At 33.4% G+C, this 21,971-nt stretch overlaps 3 protein-coding genes across 4 annotated transcripts; 2 read left to right on the top strand and 1 right to left on the bottom strand.

The window, feature by feature from the left end:
• The first annotated feature begins 7,546 nt into the window (after window positions 1-7,546).
• On the top strand, window positions 7,547-11,098 carry LOC125832112 (protein Dr1 homolog). Its single transcript, XM_049511251.1, has 6 exons — window positions 7,547-7,931; window positions 8,046-8,107; window positions 8,912-9,001; window positions 9,756-9,850; window positions 10,376-10,444; window positions 10,706-11,098. The coding sequence occupies exons 2-6, from the start codon at window positions 8,053-8,055 to the stop codon at window positions 10,874-10,876; spliced, it is 480 nt and encodes a 159-aa protein (XP_049367208.1). The 5' UTR covers window positions 7,547-7,931; window positions 8,046-8,052; the 3' UTR covers window positions 10,877-11,098.
• A 1,114-nt stretch (window positions 11,099-12,212) lies between these two features.
• Window positions 12,213-13,361, top strand: LOC125832098 (protein MIZU-KUSSEI 1). The gene has a single exon (XM_049511238.1). The coding sequence runs from the start codon at window positions 12,307-12,309 to the stop codon at window positions 13,153-13,155; it is 849 nt and encodes a 282-aa protein (XP_049367195.1). The 5' UTR covers window positions 12,213-12,306; the 3' UTR covers window positions 13,156-13,361.
• Window positions 13,362-16,311: 2,950 nt separating this feature from the next.
• On the bottom strand, window positions 16,312-21,566 carry LOC125832079 (kinesin-like protein KIN-8A). 2 transcript variants are annotated; one of them, XM_049511215.1, is made up of 7 exons: window positions 20,473-21,566; window positions 19,292-19,565; window positions 19,025-19,075; window positions 18,839-18,931; window positions 18,390-18,755; window positions 17,177-17,860; window positions 16,312-16,616 (listed from the first exon to the last, which is right to left on the bottom strand). In XM_049511215.1, the coding sequence occupies exons 1-7, from the start codon at window positions 21,309-21,311 to the stop codon at window positions 16,584-16,586; spliced, it is 2,340 nt and encodes a 779-aa protein (XP_049367172.1). In that variant the 5' UTR covers window positions 21,312-21,566; the 3' UTR covers window positions 16,312-16,583. The 2 variants fall into 2 exon arrangements, with proteins under 2 accessions (XP_049367172.1, XP_049367171.1); XM_049511214.1 differs by having other exon boundaries at window positions 16,337-16,682.
• Between the last annotated feature and the right edge of the window lie 405 nt (window positions 21,567-21,971).

Genomic DNA, 21,971 nt, shown 5'->3' with positions numbered 1-21,971 from the left:
ATTGTATTGTTTTTTATTGTTTAATAATATTTTAATTGTTTGGTTTGATTGTATCTAACTGTATTGTAATTTATAAATTTACTAAAATATCCTTAATTATTCTAGGGCTAGAGGTTTGACTAAAATTAAATAATATAAGGTAAATGGTAAAATAGTGATTTGAAATATTATGTAAATATATAATTGGAAAAAGAAATTAAGTAACAATGGGAACACACCAAATCGGTTGTTTCATAAAATAGGGGTTTTCATTATTATGTAACAACGAAATTTAACAATACAATACAATACATTTTAAGTAACAATCAAAACAAACGTTGTAGGTATTGTAACGATACAATACAATACAATACAATGAGTAACAGTGATCCAAACAAAGTGTTAGTGGTAAGTACGGAGAAATTAATTTTGGAAGGAGAATTTAGAGTGGCTACTTAATCCACCATTTATACGTTTGGTTTATTTTGATTGTGTATAATTTAACTAGGTAAATTATGTATGCTTCGCACGAGATTAAACTATTTTATTAGACTAAAATATGATCATTCGATAATATTCGTATTTTTGATGCATACTTCTCTAGCTTTGTAGGAGAGAGAGGTCGAGATATGTATAAGATGGAACTGTATGATTCATCTCTGAGAATTAAGTTATAGTGGTATATGCTACTCACATATGATACAGTACATCATGTCAGAAAATGCGACTGTTAAGGATATGTTAGAAGTTTGGTGACAGACTCTATAGTCTAAATCAGTGTTTTAAAAAGCGGAGGCGTGAGGCGAGGCGTTTTACTTAGTATAGGGCAAGGCGTAAGCCTTGAGACGTGGGACATAGACCCTATGGATCTTTAAATTTTTAATTTATAATATAGTATAATAATATAATAACAAACTTTCTAATAATAAAAGAATCATTTTTCAAATTTATTTTTTTATCATACTATACGATTTACCCCCCTAAAAGAAAATAATTAATAGACATACTAGTATTATAATAAAAACATCACTCCATCTTGAATAAAAATAAGATTACTTTCAAATAGCTAAATTAAATATAATAATTTTGATACATATGAAAAAAGCATGAAGACCAATGATAAGTGAAAAAGTAAAATTTCGCGACGTATTTTTAAAAGAAATGTTACTAATATATAATTACTTTCACAGTGTTACCAAATAGAAAAAATGTGATACTAAAACTTGTTATTTCAGTTATTCTCAATTTTCTTATCTCTATAGATTAAATATTATTATGTATCATTTAATTATTCAAGAATTATGAGGGTCAACAATGTTAACTAAAGATTTAAACACATAATTTATGTAAGATTTGTTAGGTGAGCGTTGGGCGTTAGGCGTGCTTAGGGCATACAGTCGGGCTCTTAGGGCATAAGTCTTACAGTACTAAGCCCCACACTTGAGTCTCGGAGCGTTTTGCTAGAATCCCGCCCTAGGACGAGTCCTGAGGCTAGTCCCAACAGAGTTTTTTAAAATATTAATCTAAATATTTTAGATTTTGTGTAATTAGATCAAACTACTTATAATAAAAGTTAATGATATGACGCACAAAGCAAATGTTAAAAAAAATGATGCACAACCCAATTACAAATGCATTAAATTGAGCGAAATAGGATTTACATGACATAATTCACAGTCATTTTCTTTTACCAATTAAAATGATAGCACCAAAACCATAAACCAAAATGGAGCCCCATGCCTAGCTGCAAAAGGCCCAAATTGAACGAAATGCAATTGACATCACATAATTGATAAATGTATTTGGCGCGTGTCTTTTTATGAGTTTTTAAAATTATCATTTGTGTTAGATTTCAGATTCAAATATATATATATGTGTATTTCAAATACATAAAGTGTCTAAACTCAAATATATGAAGTTAAATTTAGGTGTAATTTATTTCAGATATAGGCTATCAAAGTGGATTCTCATAAATCTGGATACACAGACTCTCTCATGTGTCGTATATATGTTGTATAGAACGTACATATGGAGTTTAACATGCCAAATGAACTACAACTACCGGCCACATTTAGTGTTTATAATTTTTGTAAATTGAAAGTGGATGTTGTTTTCAACAAAAGTGTTTTTTTTCTCAACAACAATGTCAAACAAATTCTAAATGGAGATGATTACATCTGATTGTATTACTAGTAGAACAAAGAGCCTGGAATAAAAGAAGGTTGGTCTGAGAATGGTTTGGTCATGTACACATGACTCCAAGCTATAATAATTGGAAGTGCTAAAAGTGGACGAGGTAAAACTAGAGTAACACTGATAAAGTTGTCTTAAAATTACAATCTCACGAAATTTGTAGGAAAGAATGTGCCTCTGCATAATAAAATAACAGTCCAAATACAATAAGCTATTTTTTTCTTTGCGCCTAATATTAATATCAATAAGACTATGTATAATTACTACTCAATATCAGATTAGAATATTATCGGTACCCCCCCCCCCCCCCCCCCCCCGTTATGTATATCTTCATCCTTCATCTATCCTTTCACATACTAATTAATTAATTGTTTCATTTCATTTCTGTTAATGTTCATAACTATGGTGCATGTTATATGATCGAGATAGAGAATATTGCATTTGTTGCAGTTTTAAGTTTTAAGTTTTGAATTATTTTAAGTCCTCTTTGATTTTAGCTTAAGTTAAACTACTTAAGTTTTAAGTGTTATGGCCTTTGTATTAAGGTTGCAGTTTCAAGTTTTAACTGATTTTAAATCCTCTTTGGTTTTAGCCAGGGGCAACTCAATGTCTTAAAAAAAGGAGGCATCCGCCTTAGCCTAAAAATATGAGGGACTACATTTTTCAGTAATATTAGAATTATTATAAGTTTTTTTTTTTTGAAATATATATATATTGTGTCTTCAATTTATTTGTCTTAGCGATAAGGGTCTGAAAAATACCCCAACTTTGGTCAGAATTGCTATTGCGATACTAAACTTTCATGAGCACCTATTACCACCCTAGACTATTTAATACCGTATTTTAAACATATATATTTGCCCACGTGGACATAAAAAATAATGCAAAATTATAAATAGTAATGTGTCCACGTGGGCACATATATACCTTTAAAATACACTATTAAATAGTTTAGGGGTAAAAAATATGGTATTAAATAGTCTAGGGAGGTAATAGGTCCTTATGAAAGTTTAGTATTGCAACAACAAATCCGACCAAAGTTGGGGTATTTTTCAGACCGTTATCCCTTTGTCTTACTTTTTTTAGTTTATTTCAACATATTAAAGAAAGTTTTTTTCTTTTTTGTAATTTAAATTTAACTTTCCACATGACATGTGTAAGACCACAAGATTAAAAGTTATTTTGGTATATATATATATATATATATATATATATAAATTTAGTTTAAGACCATAAAATTTAAAAATCTTCTTTACTTTTTAAAAATTCGTGTAAAGTCAAAATCAGATAAAAGAAGAAAATGGATGGAGTAGTATATTTATAGAAAAACTTTAAAATAATTCATAAAAAAGGAAAAATAACTTACATCTCAAAAATAATTTGAAATATAATAACACATTGGATCTTAAAAAACTATTAGTTAACACTTTAAATATAAAAAATCAAAAGTTTAAGGTTTGGCATTCGTTTGTGAGTCAGACGACTGTAAATCAATTTTCATGTATGGCTCTCTTTTAAAAAATCACATTTAGGAGATTCAAATTTGAACACCGCATACAATTACGGTGCAAGTTTCATCAGCAAGGAGAAGCTGACTCAACATAAACAAAGGTGTTCATTGCGCTATGGGACAAGTAGAAATAAGATGAAGAAAGCCGTTCTTGAAAATTGTTTCAAGATACGACATTTATCAGTTTTTTTCCTTAGAAATATTTGTTGTTTGTGTAGAAAAAAAATTAGTGAAGTGGGAGTGATAAGGATAATATAGTCATTTTAACTTTTTATTCATGTATTAGCTATATATGTATTAATTATTCCACATTTTACTCCACATAAATAATATAAAAAAATTCTCATAACTTATACATGTATTAGTTACGTGGATTTCAAAATTATTAACCAGATATCTTATAAATTTAATACCTAAATAACTTATTTTTTATCTACATATTAAACGTCGTATAAGTTATACAGACTCTAATACATGAATAAGACTTGTTTTATACAACTACCAAACAACCCCTAATACTTTGCTTGGATGGTTGTTAAGTATTATTTCATTATATTGCTAGTTTGTTTTGTATTTAGAAATGAATTATATTTAAGGTTCCATTTGTATCACATCATCTATATTGTATTCTAAATAAATTTATATTCCAATCATCCAACATACAAATTCATGATCATTCAATATTTGTATCCCAAACAGATTGTTTTCTAAGAAAAAATGTATTTCTAAACTGAATTGTATTATGTTCAACATACAATTTGAATCGCATCATATATATATATATATATATATATATATATATATCATAATCACATTTGTATTCCAATTATTAAGTATATATATTCACAGTCATTCAACTTACATCATAACCAAAATTAACAAATTTGTATTTCAAATATATTTGTATTCCGATCTATATTATGCAAGAAGAGTAATGATAAACTGTTGCTTCAATTGTGTATTCAAAAATTGCTTCATAGACATATCAACAATTTTAAAAAACGATGATAAATTGGTAAGATTTTGAATTTCAAGGACAATTAACAGTAGTGAATTGAATTCAAGGAAGAAGGAGGAGAATCAAGTCCCTATAATTATCAAATTTGTATTCCAAACATATTTATATTCTAATTTATATTATGCAACCAGAACAATGATGAATTGTTGCTAAAATGAAATAAGTATAATTTAAGTATGAATTTGTATTTCAAAGAGATTTATTCACAGTTCTATCATCGATTATGCTTTGAAGATCGATTATGAACTGTCAATTCTATATTTCAACGAGATTCTTTGATCGATACTCGAATTTAGGTTTGTACAGGAAGAACAATTTTGCATTCAAAAATTGCTTCACAGATCTATCAGAGATTCTAAATTTTTCAGCAAAAACGATGAAGAACTGAATCGTCTTTGAATTTCAAAGACGATTAACAATAGCGATTTGAATTCACGTATTTAGTGATATTGTATTATTCGAGGAAGGAGAAAAATCAAGTGCTTATTTGAGTCTCCTGTATGTAACGAAAGTAAGTGAGCAATTTCAATTTTTTTACCTAATTTGAAAGATTTTCTACCATAATTTACTCTAATTGTTTTTTTTTTTGTATTTGTATCATTTTTAACGAATCATGTGAAAAAATACAGAAAATACTTCCATGACAAATCAAAATATAGCTATTTATTGTAAATAGTAAAAATATGGACAGGAGGTCATATTAATGCTTAATATTTATTGTTTAGAGTAAAGACATAAAGTAACCATTAAAGTTGTCCCGAATTTTCAAAAAGACACTTTAACTTTGCGGGTGTCCTATTACCCCATTGAACAATTTCAAAATAGTATGTATACCCCATTTTTCACCCAATACCACTTGTACAAAAATATTTGTAAGTCACGCACTAATAGTCACTTGACACGTGTTAAAAGTAATTTTTAATTATTTTTATTTGATTTCTTTGCTTTTTTTTTTCTTTTTCTCTTTCTTCTTCGCCTCAACTTGTGTTCTTCAAGTACCCATTCCTTCATCATCGCTGCAAGCCTGCAACAATCATCAATCCCGCTGTGGCGCGACTGATTTCACAGCAGCACTATCAATTATTTGTTAAACTACTACCAATTAATTTATTTATGAAAATAAACACCGTCAAATAATCAAAATTCAAATACTCAAAAATATCACCAAGTCAAAATCTAAAATTTAAATCACCACCTTCTCTAACTCCTTACTCCCAAATCAAGTTTTCCATAGTTTCATTGCTCCAAAATCCCAATCTTGATTTGTAGGAGGAAAAAAAATACTAAACTAATTTGTTATTAAAAAAAAAGAATGAACACAACAACATTAGTTTTTTTTAAAAAAAACAATGACCATAAAACGAAAAAGAAAAAAAGGAAAAAAAATGAAGGAAGACATGGATCCCCCAAGAAATACGTATAAGCTAATGATTGTAGGGAAGATGAGAAAAAAGTTTTAAAAGAATAAAAAAACTATTCCTAATAAAGGTAAAAAAATTAATACATGAATTCTTATGGGTTTTTTTCAAAATAAGTCAAATTGGTCATGTTTCCAGTTGAAATAAAGTGGACCTTTGGTCCTGTTTTAACTAAAATAATAAAAAAATGATTAGGTAAATAATTAATAAAGAAAGTAATTGAAATGTGGCACTTTTCAATTGGTTTTTGACAGCAAAAAAGGACCTTCACGCGCGTCATGTGCGTGGTCACAAACATAGTGAGAAAATGAGTCAAAATGGTCTTTTTACAAAGATATTCAATACTTTTGTGGGGTAATAGGGCGCCCTCTAAATTAAGGTGTCTTTATGAAAATTCGAAACAACTTCAATTGTGCTTTTATGTCTTTACTCTATTGTTTATGAAAACTTTCCTTAAATTTAATATATTCGAAGAATAATATGCATAGCTAACACTATAATAATGAGTGTATACATATATTCTCCTATTTGATATACACTAAAACTTATTTGGTCACCTGATTAGCAAACCTCAAATTTCTTGCCAATTAAAGCCTCAAATCAAATCTTAAGCAAGAAGGACATACATTTTAGTTAATATTTGTATAATTTCAATATTTATATTTATTTACTTGTTGCTGAAATATAATTTCAAATCACTAGATGTACCAACAAATTTCAATATATACAAATATAAATCACATCAAAAGAAAAATTTAATCCCTATATTAATAAATTCAATTTTTATATTTGATTTTGTATCAATTACACAAATTATACAAATACAAATTATTAGATATATCAATCATACATACCATCCTACCTTTAGGAATGCAAATATAACTCAATGCAAATACAATTCAATCAGATTTTCGTATTTCGTAGAAACACAAAAAATAGAAACAAAAAAATCAAATGATACAAACACAAATCTATTCGATCTTAATATAATTTTGAAACACAAAATACAAAACAAAAAATCAATCAATATAAATACAATTCAATTTGTTCTTCGCGTAATTTCGGAACAAAAAAATACCAATAGAAAATCAATTGATATAAATACAATGGGTAATTCGTGAGATTTTTCTCTGCTTCGAGAATTTTTTTCCGTAATTTGTGGGATTTTTTTTCGATTTTTTTGTGTATTTATTATTAATTAAATTGAGAGTCCTATTTATATAAATATTTAATAGAACTATGCAAGATATAACCTGAATAGCTACTCAAACTATAACTACTCCATGCAATTAGCCAAACATTAGCTATTAGCCCAAAAGCCCAATCTTACCATAGAGCAGAGCCCAATTACTAAAAGCCCAATCTGAACGAAATGAAATTAAGCATCACATAATCGGCAAATCCAGCAGAGATCGGAAACTTTCTCGTCTCCTCTCCTTTTCATTGATGACACCACTACTAACTCCATCTACCAAAATCTTCTTTCCATTTTGCTGAAAACTATATAAGCAATATACGTCACCGTTACCCCCACACACTTCGCTCATGCGTGCTTACCACGCCCCCTTTTAGCATTCACAATGATGATGGGACCCACTGCTCATGCACGACACGTATCCATCCGCGCGTGGAGAATCCCTTGTTGGATGCGCTTTGCCCTAGTCGTCTGCGAACACATCCTTCTCTCTCTATATCCACCATGAACCACCACCGTACTCCGATCACCTTCTTCGATCTTCTTTCAAATTCTTCAAGTCGGCCGATTTGCTGCTCCTCTTGCCGATCTACTAGTTTCGCAACTTTTCTTTCTGAGGTAAGAATACTTGTTGAAGCTATTCTCATCGTATTCAGTCGTTGCCTTCGCTTTTGTTTGATGCGTAGAAACTTGATATTTTTTTCCTAAGAATTTATGAATTTGATTTTGAAGGATTAAAATGGAACCAATGGATATCGTTGGTAAGACGAAGGAGGATGCTTCGCTTCCCAAAGGTTTTCCTCTTCCTCCATGTTCTCTTTATAGCTGCGCATATCTAGTGTATATTCAGAGAATGAATTATATGTTGCACTTGTAATTATGCTTTTTGATGACTTCTTTTTTGGTGAATTATCCCTTGTTTCTGTTTGATTATCTTTGAAATCTAATTATCGAGATTTTGAGCGGATGAATAGGTAGTAAGCAGAGGGGGATATTAGTTGTTTTTGGAGGGGTGATTCAGGGAAATTAAAAGCAATTAAATTTTTACAAGGCCGGGATATACTAGAAATTCTTACAGGGATTCATGAAATACTGAAGTGTGATACCTAAGATTGGAACTTGTGACCTAAAGCAGTTTTTGAACCCCTTTTACTGATAAACTTCTCTTACGTCAAAGCAATTCAACCGTTCATAGATAACCAATGAAATCTTTTTTGCCATATTTCACCATTCAATTTTCTTGCAAAAGGGTTCAATAAAACCTTTTGTCTCCCCTTAGCTCTCTCCCTGTTGAGTGGAGTTTGTGATTTATTTCTGAAGAGGGTAAAACTTAACTTGTCAGTGACTGAAGTGATACTAATTGCTTTTGCAAAGAATTCGATAATTACAGTGATGCGATTGGTGATTTCAAATGCAAAAGCCAAATAGTGGTAATATTGAAGTTCTTTTTTGTTGCTTCTGGTTTCACCTTGTCTGAATCATTTTGTTTTCCTCATGAGTTTGCTATTTGGGATATATGAGTGAGTTTGCCTGATGGTTTGCTTATTTGTTATTTCCTTGATTCTAAATATACTGATAAAACAATTTTCTCTTATCAGCAACTATGACAAAGATTATTAAAGAAATGTTGCCCCCTGATGTTCGTGTTGCCCGAGATACGCAGGATCTTTTGATTGAATGTTGTGTAGGTGAGTTGATTTTAGTTTGCCTGATCTATTTTTTTTTATCTTCTTTAAAATTCTGTTGAAGTGTTGTGCTCTTACCAGTAGGGCTTCTAATAGCAACTATGCTTCTCTAGAATTTTAGGGGGACTAAGTGTTGGGCTGTGCTGTTGGCAGTAGTACTTACATAGGAGGACTATGGTTTAATATGAAAGTTTTGTGCTAGTTGTTTGTTAGCTCTTGGTTTCACTTTGTCGACACAAAATGTGATAAGCATCGGAAGGTTTAGAACATAGTTGGATAATACAGGTCACTTTGAAGGCATTCAAGTTCTTTTTAGCTCAATTTTAGTTATATTCTATAGGAAGATGACTCTTGGTAACTTAAAAAGTGAGAGTTTTGATGAAACTTGATCATTATTCTGTTAAACTAACTTATTCCTTAGATCCTTTTTTTTTTCCTGATTAGGTAATCTATTTGATAATTGTTTTGTTAAACTAAGCATAATGATTTGTTACATGACACTACTTTTATTACTTATTTCTGCTGATATTTTTTCAATAAGTATATTTTCATTGATGTTTTGGCTGGTGATTTGTGTTTGCTATTTCAACAGGATTGAAGTCTGTCCTATGTTCTTTCCTTCTATTAGATAATATAACTTCATCTCTTTACATTCCTTAAAATTAAATCATAGCTTGATTTCACATTTGAACGATCTTCTTATTGTGGTTCTGATTTTAATTTGCATGGTATTCCACCTTTCTTTGTTCTTGTGCAGAGTTCATCAATCTTATCTCATCAGAATCAAATGAAGTTTGTAATAGAGAAGATAAACGAACAATTGCACCAGAACATGTACTCAAGGCCTTAGAGGTACTTCTTGATCCTGGAGTTACTCTATTATGTTCATCACCATCATCTTGCTCTTTTTGCAATTCTCTTCTGTTCTCAGCTGCAGTCACCATAAGCGTGAGTTCATTTGAAGGTGATTTAAAGAATTTCAAACCTAGTTCTCATCTGAGGTGACAAAGTGGCATGGTGCCAATAAGAATGATGTAATGCAAACCTTGTTAATTAGTTCCATGTTTGGTTTGGTATGGTAGTGATGTTAGGCAACATCAATAACACTCATGCTTTAGGTCTCTAGCAACAACTTTTCACCATGAAACCATGGACCAGTTTTAGTTTTCATTTCTTAAATACTTCTATAATTGTTAGTGTTGCATCATTATCATAACAAAGATAAAAATAAAAATGATAGTGTTAAATAACAAGAGAACTTAATTAAATAGTTACTTTAGGTCAGATTTAACGTTAGGTCAGATTTAATATGTGCCCGTGAAAATTTGTTCAATATCCTACCGCATCCTGGGAATGATACACACTTTTGGCTTTCAGGTTCTTGGCTTTGGGGAATATACTGAAGAAGTTTATGCTGCATATGAACAACACAAGTTGGAGACTGTGGTACGTAGGAGCTAGTTTCTGTCTTCTTACATTGTTGGAAATTGGAATCTATGAATGGCCTAAAAGTTAGGATGTATGAAGGATCCTTTTGCTGGTGTAACAAAGTCATTTGTTCCTTTTCTTTTCTCACCCTTGGTCCAAACTAGAGCTAGACGACATTTATTTTGAATTCAAATAAGTTTTGCGACCATGTGAAACGATTTAATGGTGAAAAAAAATCTTCATTCACGATTGCCCTTTTGCTTTGTGTTTCTCCCATAGGACACTGTGAGAGCTGGGAAGTGGAGCAATAATGTAGCTGAAATGACTGAAGAAGAAGCATTAGCTGCACAACAAAGGATGTTTGCTGAAGCACGTGCGAGGATGAATGGAGTTGTTACAGTTCCCCCCAAACAGCAAGACCCGGAAACAGAGCAAAAATTGGACTGCTAACTTAGGGCGTAGTTTTTTCCTGTAGGCAAGCACCTCTTTAGTTTTTACAGGTGGTTTCTCTTTTATTATGTACAAAAAGCTCCCCTGGCTCTTTTGCCTGCTTGTGAACTTGATTTCAATTTGTACTCTTTTAATTATGTCTATATTTTCTGTAATTAGTGAATTTTCTTCAGAATAGTCTCTACGGCGTACAAGTGCTTTCAGTATATTTTTTATTTGTCAAGAGTGGGAACTGCTGGGGCTCTTTGTCATCAGTTGGCCCATTCATACTAATTGGCCGACTCAGCCCCCACCCAGGACCAATGTGATTGATTGCGTTGGGGTTTGTATCTTTATTACTTTTACATTAATAAAAATAGTCACAGCACTGAAAACCATTAGGGGACGAATGATGAATGTGATGGTCGCTATACCACTTATTTGGTCATTGTTGTAATGGCTTTACAACTCAACTTAGTGGTCATGGCAATAACCTAGGGTCCTCCTTGTAAGTTGCCTAAATTGGTGTTTCCTGTTTACTTTGGATCCACCATTATCCCTTACTGACTTTGTTTCTACTAGGATTTGACTCATGATTTCCAATAGTGATTCACTCACTTCTTTGACTGCTAAGTTGTGCCTTTGGTGCTCCGCCATACTTGGTTTTGGTGCAAATCTTTTACCCTTCCAAAGAAGGGGAACTAGAATTCAAACATTGATGAAAAAACCTTCGCTATTTAGGCCCACCATATGGTTGGCATTTTTCTCTTTTCCTGCAAAAAAGAATGAAAGAGGAATGAGAGAATTAAATCCCTTATTAGAGTGTCAGTTTTGATGCACTGTATATCGCAGGTTATTGTGTCTTGAGTAGTAACATAATATTTCATCTATTTTGCAACGTTTCAGAATGTGTGTGATTACTAATCTGAGGCAAACATCATTACTGTTGTGTGCAGGTTTTATCATACATGAAGCAGAATGTTGTGTTGGGAGGATGTCTAGTGTAAATAGTTATGCTTCTTTAGTTCTCTTTCACTGTGATTTTTGTGACCACACTGTTTTTGTTCAGGTCAAAAAAGAGCCAGTCAAGCTATTTTTTTCTCACCATACCCCACAAGAAAGTGAAATAACACATCTTATGTCTCCCTGAGATTCCTTTCTTTATTTCAAAACATTTACCTTTCTCTCCTCACATCCTCTCAAGCCTTCACCTTTCCCTGTGCTGTGTTATACTACTCCCAATTCCCATGACACAATTGGTGGGGACACTTGTGTTTTTCTTTATCAGATTCTTATTTGTTTGAACAAAGCAGTAGAAGAAGCAAAACAATAAAAAAAAGATAAAAGAGAGAAAAAGAAAATCCCTTGAATAAAGAAGTAGTAGTAACAAGAATCTCTTTGCCCCTCACTCTTCCATTACTTTAAAGGTGCATCTCCTACTCTTTTCTTAGATGAAGACAATCATGGCAAAGAGTTTCCAAGACTTGTCCTCTAAGAGGCAGTTCCACTGGACAGCTAAAGTCAGCAATGAAGAACAAGAACAAGAAGAAGTAACATCAAAAGATTCATCTCCAAACAGAAATGAAGAAGGGAAAACAGAGAATATAAAGGTACATTCTTTCAAGAATCCTCAAGTTTCAAACACCAAGTCATCAACTTTAAACACCATCCATGAAAACAAGGCTGAGGACAAGCAAGAATCTTCTTCAGCAACTAGGAGGAAGCTGCAGACAATAGCAGTAGCCAGGCTAAAATCTGTCCTAACAGCTTTCGGGCGAAACAGGTCTAACTTCCAACAAGGCCTTGGAACCAGAGTTGTAGGCACTCTTTTTGGGCACAGGCGTGGACATGTACATTTTGCATTTCAAAAAGATTCCACCTCCCAGCCAGCCTTCTTAGTTGAACTAGCCACACCTATAAGTGGTTTAGTCCGAGAAATGGCGTCTGGATTGGTCCGAATTGCGTTGGAATGCGATAAGGAGGAAGAGAAAAAAGTGTCTAGACTCATTGATGAGCCTGTGTGGAGGACTTACTGCAATGGTAAAAAATGTGGGTTTGCAACAAGAAGAGAAATTGGGGCAAAAGAACTGCAGATTCTTAAAGCTGTGGAGCCAATATCAATGGGTGCTGGTGTTTTGCCAGGGAATGGTGAAGAAGAAAGTGCTGATTCTGGTGAGATTATGTATATGAGGGCTAAATTTGAGAGAGTTATTGGATCTAGAGATTCAGAGGCATTCTACATGATGAATCCTGATAGTAATGGAGCTCCTGAACTTAGCATTTATTTGCTAAGAGTTTAAGGTTTATCACTTATTAGAATATTAGAAGATTAAGTCCTTTTCTTTCCTCTTCTATCTTGAAGAGTTTAACTGAATATATTGAGATCTAGCAATGTTGTATGTTTTTATTTTCTTTGTTATTTTGGATAACAATGGGTTACTGTAATCTTTTTTTCTCTTTCTTGGGTGGAATGGAAAATATATGTTACCTATAAATGATTGAATTAGTGCATGATCAGATAAGACAAATACTTATTCTTTTTGTCTTCTAATTCTCTACCATGACATTTTGGCACATAATTTGTTCCTGTATACATCAAAGTAATTGGCATTTTGTGATGAAATTCTTGAATCTGTTTAGCACAAACACCCCTTTATTCAAACTGTGATGACAAAAGGGATTTGTTTTTCCTTTTGCTTCTTTTCTTGACTGCTTTTTTCTCTCTCAAATCTTTAGAGATTTGCTAGGTTCCTTTTTCTGGCAAGTAACTAGATACAATACTGGATAAATTCTGATCCAAAGGGTATAAAAACTGCATGTTCCAATCATTGGTTTTGGTGTCTAGACTTCATCAAAGTAACATGAGAATCCCAAGAAGTTAAACTATTACTACTACTACTAATAAAGCTCAATCATAGAAGTTCTCAAAAGCAAAAATCAACCCAAATGACTGACATGTTACTCAGCTTTAGAACTTAGCTTTCCCTTTACACCATTAGAAGTTTCAAAATTACCAGATTTTTCCATCTTTTATTTGACAGACATATCCATTATCAAGGATGTGTTTAAAAGCTAGATAGAGAAGGATAAAAAGGACAACATGATACACTAAACTCTCGCTACGCAAGGAATCAACGGAAGGGCTTGAATTTGTGACCTCTTGATCATACGATGACAACTTTTACCGTTGCCTCAAAATTCATTCGATTGAGAAGGTTACAAAGGATAACATGATACACCGAACTCCCACTACTCCATGAATCTAGGGAAAGGTCCGAATTACATTGGGTGTACGTACACATAATTACTTTGCGTTTCTTCAAGAAACTGTTTTCACAGTTTGAATCCATGACTCTCGATCATATGACCACAACTTCTATTGTTGTCCCAAAATTTTATTTAGGTAAATATGTCCATTTGCTTGCCTCAATAATGTTCTGACCCCTTATTAATGACTAATAAATGAAATAATAAAGGGGTAGGTAAACTATGATGCTATTAGAACAAAAGCTGTATATATTCATTCATTCAAACAAAAGTTTTGTTTAACGTAAGTAATGATTCTTCTCCTATTTTCAAGGCTTTATATTCATTTGTTTTATTTGCAGTATCCTTTATACAAAGTGAAAACGATAAGGGGGACATCTTAGTGGATGTGTGATGGAGTACAACAATCAAATAAATGAAAATATCAAAATTAATAAGATTACATTTTCACAGTAACCGAGGTTTTCTTTTGATCATGTTGTTATCATTATTCAAGTTTCAATAGTTGTTTACTGCTTTATCGGCGAATTCACAATTTAAAGTTTTAAATTTCTACACGATTTCAAATTAATAAATAATAATAATTGAGTTCACAAAAACATATTTAATAGATTTCTTAATAAAGATACAAGATACAAGATCAATGCAAAAATTATTAAATTCCCAAAAATTCATATATTATGATCTGAATCCGCCGCTACTTAATCAAATCAATTTTTTAAGCTCAAAAAATGCTGAGGAATTGTTTTTGTCTTTAGTATGTCCCATCTAATCATGTATAATCATTTGCAAATTGCTATATAATGAATTAAATAGGAAAAATATTAGTTACAAAAATGAAAATCTCAAGGATTTTAGAGGTCCTAGCAAGATATGACACAGTTTAAAGTACGTAGGGTATAAACATTATTTTGGGGTATGTTATGATTATTTCAGTCTGTTACTAATGCTTCAATCATTAGGAAAGTAGAGTGCATTTATTTTAATTATTGCTTGCTAAATATAACCAATCTTTAATTTGTTAAAACATTTTCTTGTTTTTTTGTCTATCACGCAAAAATAATTATCCTTAGCTAGTTTCACATCTTCATGAGGCCTCGTCTTGTAGGACCGTTGTTAAAAGAGCATTCAAGACATTTAGGTGAAAAAATAAAAAAGAATGAAGATAACGTTCGATCGTGGGATATTATGATTCAAATCTCATCATAATTTTTTTTAAAAAATAATGCTTAATTGGTACCTAATTTCATCTCATAATGTTTAAATTTTAGTGACAGAGTTATCTTATACCTTTTGTTGACGCAAGGTAATAAGAAACAAAACAACATTCGTAATGAAGTCAATGTCATCTCATATATGGAAGTTGCCTTATATCTTTGTTGATGCGGGGTAATAAGTACAGATGAAATAATCAAAATATGCCCGAGTTTGATCCAAATACAACACTATTTTTCTCTAAAAAGAAAAGAATAAACAGGAAACAACATTCATAGTGATGTCAATTTCAATGGGTTAACCAACTTCTGATTAGGCTTACACTTGGTAGCCTATATTTAGCTGGATAATTTTCTAGCGTTTGATTCATTTAAGTCTTATCGTTTCCAGCTAATTTTCTAACGTTCATTTAAATCTTATCATTTTGTCTTCGATGATGTGTTTAAATATACTTTTGAACTATTCAAATTGAGACAGTTTACCATATATTACCTCTTTGGTTTTAAAATGCCCAAATCGTTCAAATATGCCCTCTAATGAGCAAAATAACTCAAAAATCAGTAGACTATTGTGGAGAGACTAAGCTCTATTTCAGCGATTGCGATTAGCTCCGACTAGTAAGAAGTTGTTCCCGACCCAGGTATACCCTTACTTTACTAATTAGTGCTCCAAAACAAGGAAAAATGAGTCATAGACAAAGAAAAAAAATAAAAAATGGAGCTTAAGTTACCTTTTTCTTCTTTCACGTCCAAACAGAACTTCTCCATATTTCTTTGACTGCTTAAACTCTGAGAAAGTATTTAGAACAGATATGTAGTTGCTTTGAAAGAATACCAGGATTTTTTATCAGTTAAATCCTGGTGTGAAGCTCTTTTTTCTTACTTTTTGCCTATTTAAAACTTTCTTGACTAGTGCTGTTCCAATTTTGTGAAAATTCATCATTCAACAACATGTGTCCAAAAGCACACTAATATACAGAAACTTGAAGCAATTCAAAATTTTCATAACAGAAAAAACAATGAAATAATATTAATAACATGACTTCAATAAGCCCAAGTAATCTGGAAGAAAAAAGACAAAGAGAAGTCATAAACAACTAGAGATTTAATCACTGTTAGACAGTTAGTCTGTTGTCTAATACTAGTGAATGAGTGCTCCTCCATTGCCTTGCTCCGGTGTGACAAATGATAAGCTTGATTGTGAACCGCCGCTAGCTAGACTGGAATCGCCAAGTGATCTGCTTTCCTTAGTGCTTTACATTCTGGCGAGCAAATCCTGGCTGAGTGGTGCAATTGAATACATGCGGCCCAAACATGAACACAAACCAGAAACATGGAGATGCAAGCTGCATCAGTTTGCAGAAGAAAGAAACTCAAAGGTACACTTTTAAAGCATGATTATGAAGTTGGTTGTTGTGCCAGTGAAAAATGTAGATAAACTTCTTGTGCCAGAGAGACTAATGTTTTTATACTATTGCACTGAGACGGACTTAAATGGAGTGACATGGACGGTGAGGATTCATAAAGTCAACTTCACTTGATTTGGGATTGAGGAGTAGTTGTATCTGTTTTTGATGTTGTATGGTGATGGATTTTCAAGAAACATCTAATCTTTTTCTAGTAAGCTAAAATTTAAAATCTATTATTAGGACCATTGTTCAATTGTTCACTTACAAAAGTTCATATCTAACACATGAGTAAAGAGTTGATGAACTATTCAGCCAGGTGAAGTGAATGTAGAAGAAGATATGAAAATATACTTGAAGAAGCATGCATGGATAGCCAAAAACTTGACAAAATAAATGCCATGTGAAATGAAAGTAGAAAATATCGAATGTACCTGGAGAAGCATGGATGGAGCTGCTACTGTTTCAGTATTAACATGGCTTCTGGTCTTTCTACCATTTAAAGTGACAACTGATGGACTGTTAGCTGTTGTTATATCCCAGAAGCTGCGTTTTTTTGCCGTGGGAGCTGGAGAATGAAACCGATGACTTGGACTCTTCAAATGAACATCATGTGGTTCCCTTGGCCGCAAGCTTGCCCTTGTAACAATCCTTTTTACACCACCCACTTGTGTCCCTCCTGCTGGTTTTGCACTCTTTCGTGACAACTCACGGATCGTATCATCTTTCTGCTTTATCTGCAGTACATGATCCTTTTTCAGTCTCTCAATTTCTGCCTCCAATCCCTTAACTACCTTTTTTAGATCCCTAACTGGGTCATCTGCACCTTTTCTCTTTGATTCTGGGGTAAAACAATTTCCAGCCAAGAAAGAGGGTCTTGCTTTCCGTTTTTCATTTAGCTGAGCAGAAGAAGGTGCTGGTGATAAGATAGAGGAAACTATTGATGGGGCAGGAGAAGAGTTTGCAGCCAAATTTTCCTTCTGGATTGTAATCAGCTTTTGCTGCTGATGAGCCAAACGCATTCTCAATTCGCGGTTCTCTTTTTGCAGCTCAAGCAATAACTTGGCCTGATCTGTTTCAGAATCAGGCATTTGCATTTCCTCATGTGCATCATAAGCCTGCACTTGGTAAAAGGAGATATTAGGATGATAATGCATCCTTAAAATACTGAAAATAATAGATGCTTCACAGCTAATGTATTTGTCAACTGCATCTGCATGTCATTACGGACTGCTCTGGCATTAGATGAAAAACATTGAGTTGGAATTAACTTTTAGAAGCATTACTATTCATTCTTTTTTCAAACTCATGATACTTCAATGGAGATAAGTAGCATTACACACGCTGCAATGAATGTACACCTCCTTTTAAGGCACTGTTTACATAGTATGATAGTAAGATGCAGTAAGATAGTATGACTGCAGAGGGCTAGAGATTTTAGTATCTAAAAGTAACTTCAAAAATGACACATTCATTTGAAGCAGTACACGTACAGAATAATAAATCAATCAACCACACCTTAATTCCAAACTAGACATTGCATCGCCAAGGCAAAAAATCATGATGACCAATAAAAGTATTTTACTTATGATGACAACCAGACCTCAAAAAACAATGCCGCGTAGTAGTAGTTATGAATTATCTAACCTTTGTTCGGATCTCTTTTGCTCGGTCAGCCCAGTGTAGTGTGTTTTGGGTTTCACCAAATGAAAGATTACTTGGGCTAATATTGGCAATCATCACGGTGTTACAAGCACCACCCAGTGAATCCTTGAGTAGTTGAGTGAGCTTAGAATTCCGATAAGGAATGTGCTTTTTTCCCTCAACGAGAGCATTGATGCAGCTGCTCAGCGCGAGAAGTGACTTGTTTATGTTAGCACCTTCAAGTGATCTCAGGGTTCTCTGATCAGTAGCTAGAGCTCTTTCTGAACCCGCAAGGTCAATGAGTGAAAGCTTTCCGATTCGGTTTACAATGTTATTTGAACTATCTTTGACATGGTATTCAATCACAACCTGTGTGTTAAATAAAAAATCATTAAAAATCAAGAAATGGCGGTGGTGCTGCATGAATTATAAATATGCAAATTTGCAATGACCTGAAGAATAGCATGAGAGCGTGAGGACGTTTCATTGCAGCGGGTGGGCTCCGTGGTTCGGTTTAGGTTTCCTTGTTGGAGCAATGCCATTACCTGTTTCCATAAAAGAAATACAGGTAAACAAAACTTTGATTCAGCAACTAATACTCTACTATGACCAAACTAAAAGAAAACAAGGATACATACTTCATCCGTGGAGTATGCTCTATACTGTGTAAGCCCTGCTGCCACTATACCCTGCATTATAAGCAGTGTGAGATGATCTTCCTTTTGCTAATTTCTTTCTATATATGGAAATCTCTGATCAGAAATTCTACAACTACTAGTAGATAAGTATAAAAGACGGGACAACAAAAGAAAATTATCGAGCAGTAGGCAGTTTATCCATTTCAGAAACAAATGGCAATCACTAATGTTTGTGAAGCTGATCATTCTTTAGAAATAAGCAAATACCTGTTTATCTTCTCTTAGGACTAAAGGCCTCCCAGGGGACAGTAAATCTCTAACAGTTTCATTGTAGACCTCTAGATATGAAAGATGAACAACATGATTCCCATCATAGCTCCTTTGCCGTATTTTGCTAAAGAGATCCTTGATTGCTAAAACCATTACCCCAGGATTCTCAATTGTACCGAGCATTGTGTATGTCTTTCCAGCACCTGTGGCACCATAGCAAAACACAGAACCATTTCTTCCCTGCAGAACTGCTTCCACAAGCTCTGCTGTTCTGGAAAATACAAAAATCCAAATGTTCAGTTCTATCTACAGTTTAATCAAGGAGGAGTAGACTTAGGTAGTTTTACCTCTGATAGCAAAAGCTTGACCTCAAGAAAATTAAAATAAAAAAAATCCCCTCTCATCAAACAATCTATTAAACCTCACAATTCTGTTAAGCTTTCACTATTTTGACAATCAATCAACCAATCCTTATGACTCATTACCATGTATGGTCTGATAAATGAATATATTCATTCCGCTCTATTTAGGTCCATTTTATTCCAATAGTTCAGTGTAAAAAATGCCTTAACGAGAACACTTAGCCTACCAAATATAACAACTAGGTAAGGTCTGCTAGGCAGACAATGTCCTCAGTCAGAAGCCTTAAACTAACAAATACACATACCTCTAAAATGCAAATTTTGAAGCTTTTAGACCTCAAAAGGTACTACAAATGACACTGCAGGCACAAACTTATCAAGTTGCTGCCACGCTAACATCAAAGGCTTTTTGACATTAAAAGATCTACAAATGACACTGCAGCCACAAACTATCAAGTTGCTACCACACTAACATCAAAGCCTTTAAGAAGTAAAAAGATACTACACACGACACTGCAGCCACAAACTATCAAGTTGCTACCACATTAGCATCAAAGGCTTTTATAAACAAAAAGATAATTACGAATGACACTGCAGCCACAAACTATCAAGTTGCCACCACACTAACATCAGAGGCTTTTAGACCTTAAACAGGTTCTACAAATGACACTGCAGCCACAAATTATTAAGTTACTAACACACCAATATCAATGGCTCATAGTATTGACAAGTTTGACAATTGTTATTTTCTTGATTAATCGATCATGGATGAATTGGTGAAATCAGCAGAAAGTTATTAAAATTGTTCCAACTCACGTTGTGGAATAAACATCATGCTGAGTAGCAGTATCAGGAAAGGAAGCATCAAAAGTAAAATGACGCCCCCTGAGCCTCTTCAGCCTAAGGTAATCATTCTCAGTGGCGAATTCAGTCAGATAAACATCTCTTCCATCCACTATTTTCACACAACACCTGGCCCCAGCTTCTCTCTCCTTTCTTGAAATTGGCCTTAGCCTTACAAAAACAAGAATTCTACTACCACCATCATCACTGCCCCCACCCTTGCTAGCTGCTTTCTCCGAAATGGTATCTAACTCTTGTACATTTTCTTTCACTACCCTTCTAGTTGCCCTAGGCTCTGTATGCGGCATTGTTGAGCTTCCCAGTGAAAGCTTTCTTGCCACAGTACTCGACGCATTCACCCTTTTTGGGTATGAAAATCCTACTATTCTGTCACCACCTGCCACCACCGCGACATTTTCTTTCCCATCATCCAACCCAGAAGGCGGCGGCGGCTGCACATAAGTTCTTGTTACAGTCGAACTATGCATAGTGTTCTCCCTCATCACATGACTAATTGGCTTTGATTGTTTTTGCTCTTTCTCAGCTCTTCTCCCTGAACTGACAAGGTCTACACTAGGGTGACTCGATAATCTTGAATCTTCAGGCTTGAAAGATTGATTCTTGATAGCCGCAGAGCCTTGCTTTTGCTGTTCATACAAAAGGGTAAGTGCTTTCATCTTCTCTTTCAAACCATGGTGTGGATTCCTCAAATTTCGAGCCATTTGGGTATCTTCTTGATCTGTTCTTGGTCTAATTCTTTGATCATTCTGTGGCTGCGAGTCAGTTATCTGAGATCTTGTGAAAACTGGCATTCTATCAAAAAAACCTCACAGTCCCAAACATGCCCTTGCTGATTCCCGAGTAACCCAGTAGCTAAAACTGTTTAGATTGCAAGAAAGTTGACAACTTTCAGTGAAAATTCAAAGATTCTTGATAGAATCGAAGCTAATTAGCTAAATTGGGTCTCGAGTAAACAGAAGAAATGAGAAGTTGGGGAAAGAGGGAAAGAACAAGATCCTGTATATTGGGGGATTAACACGAACCGTTGATTTGAGAGAGATCGACGGCTGACAGTAAACCAATTTTGAAATTATAGTAATTTGTAACGGTCATATTAAGTGTCAGATTGTGAAAGGTCCGTTATAAACAAGTATTGGGGTCCATCACGGTAAATCTTCACCTTTATTTATTGTGAGATACGTAATATATTAAAACTGATGATAATTATATTATAGGGTAGAATCTTTGATATCGTAGTTCATCAAAACAGATTGAATTAATTGAGCGTGTGATATTTCAAATGAAATTGAGTTTTAAATTAAAAATAGTTTTTGTATTTTTTCTCGATCAAGCTCAATGCACAAGACTTGCTTAATATGATTTTGTGTAATTCGAATTTCCTCGTTAACACAAAATTCCCATATGAGTGAACTCTTAAATTTCATAAAGTACAAACTAGTTTTACCTTTTGA

The sequence above is a fragment of the Solanum verrucosum genome, unplaced genomic scaffold (assembly GCF_900185275.1).
Source record: "Solanum verrucosum unplaced genomic scaffold, falcon-dt-bn FXZP01000009.1, whole genome shotgun sequence".
In the NCBI taxonomy this organism is placed as follows: domain Eukaryota; kingdom Viridiplantae; phylum Streptophyta; class Magnoliopsida; order Solanales; family Solanaceae; genus Solanum; species Solanum verrucosum.
This window is presented reverse-complemented; position numbering and strand designations above follow the sequence as displayed.

Coding starts and splice junctions, on each gene's coding strand:
- LOC125832112 (XM_049511251.1), top strand. CDS start 8,053: ATGGAACCAATGGATATCGTTGGTAAGACGAAGGAGGATGCTTCGCTT. Junction 8,108..8,911: donor GGATGCTTCGCTTCCCAAAG/GTTTTCCTCTTC, acceptor TTCTCTTATCAG/CAACTATGACAAAGATTATT. Junction 9,002..9,755: donor TTTGATTGAATGTTGTGTAG/GTGAGTTGATTT, acceptor GTTCTTGTGCAG/AGTTCATCAATCTTATCTCA.
- LOC125832098 (XM_049511238.1), top strand. CDS start 12,307: ATGAAGACAATCATGGCAAAGAGTTTCCAAGACTTGTCCTCTAAGAGG.
- LOC125832079 (XM_049511214.1), bottom strand. CDS start 21,311: ATGCCAGTTTTCACAAGATCTCAGATAACTGACTCGCAGCCACAGAAT. Junction 18,756..18,838: donor GCTCTCATGCTATTCTTCAG/GTCATTGCAAAT, acceptor TTTAACACACAG/GTTGTGATTGAATACCATGT. Junction 16,683..17,176: donor CTCCATCCATGCTTCTCCAG/GTACATTCGATA, acceptor AAACTGATGCAG/CTTGCATCTCCATGTTTCTG.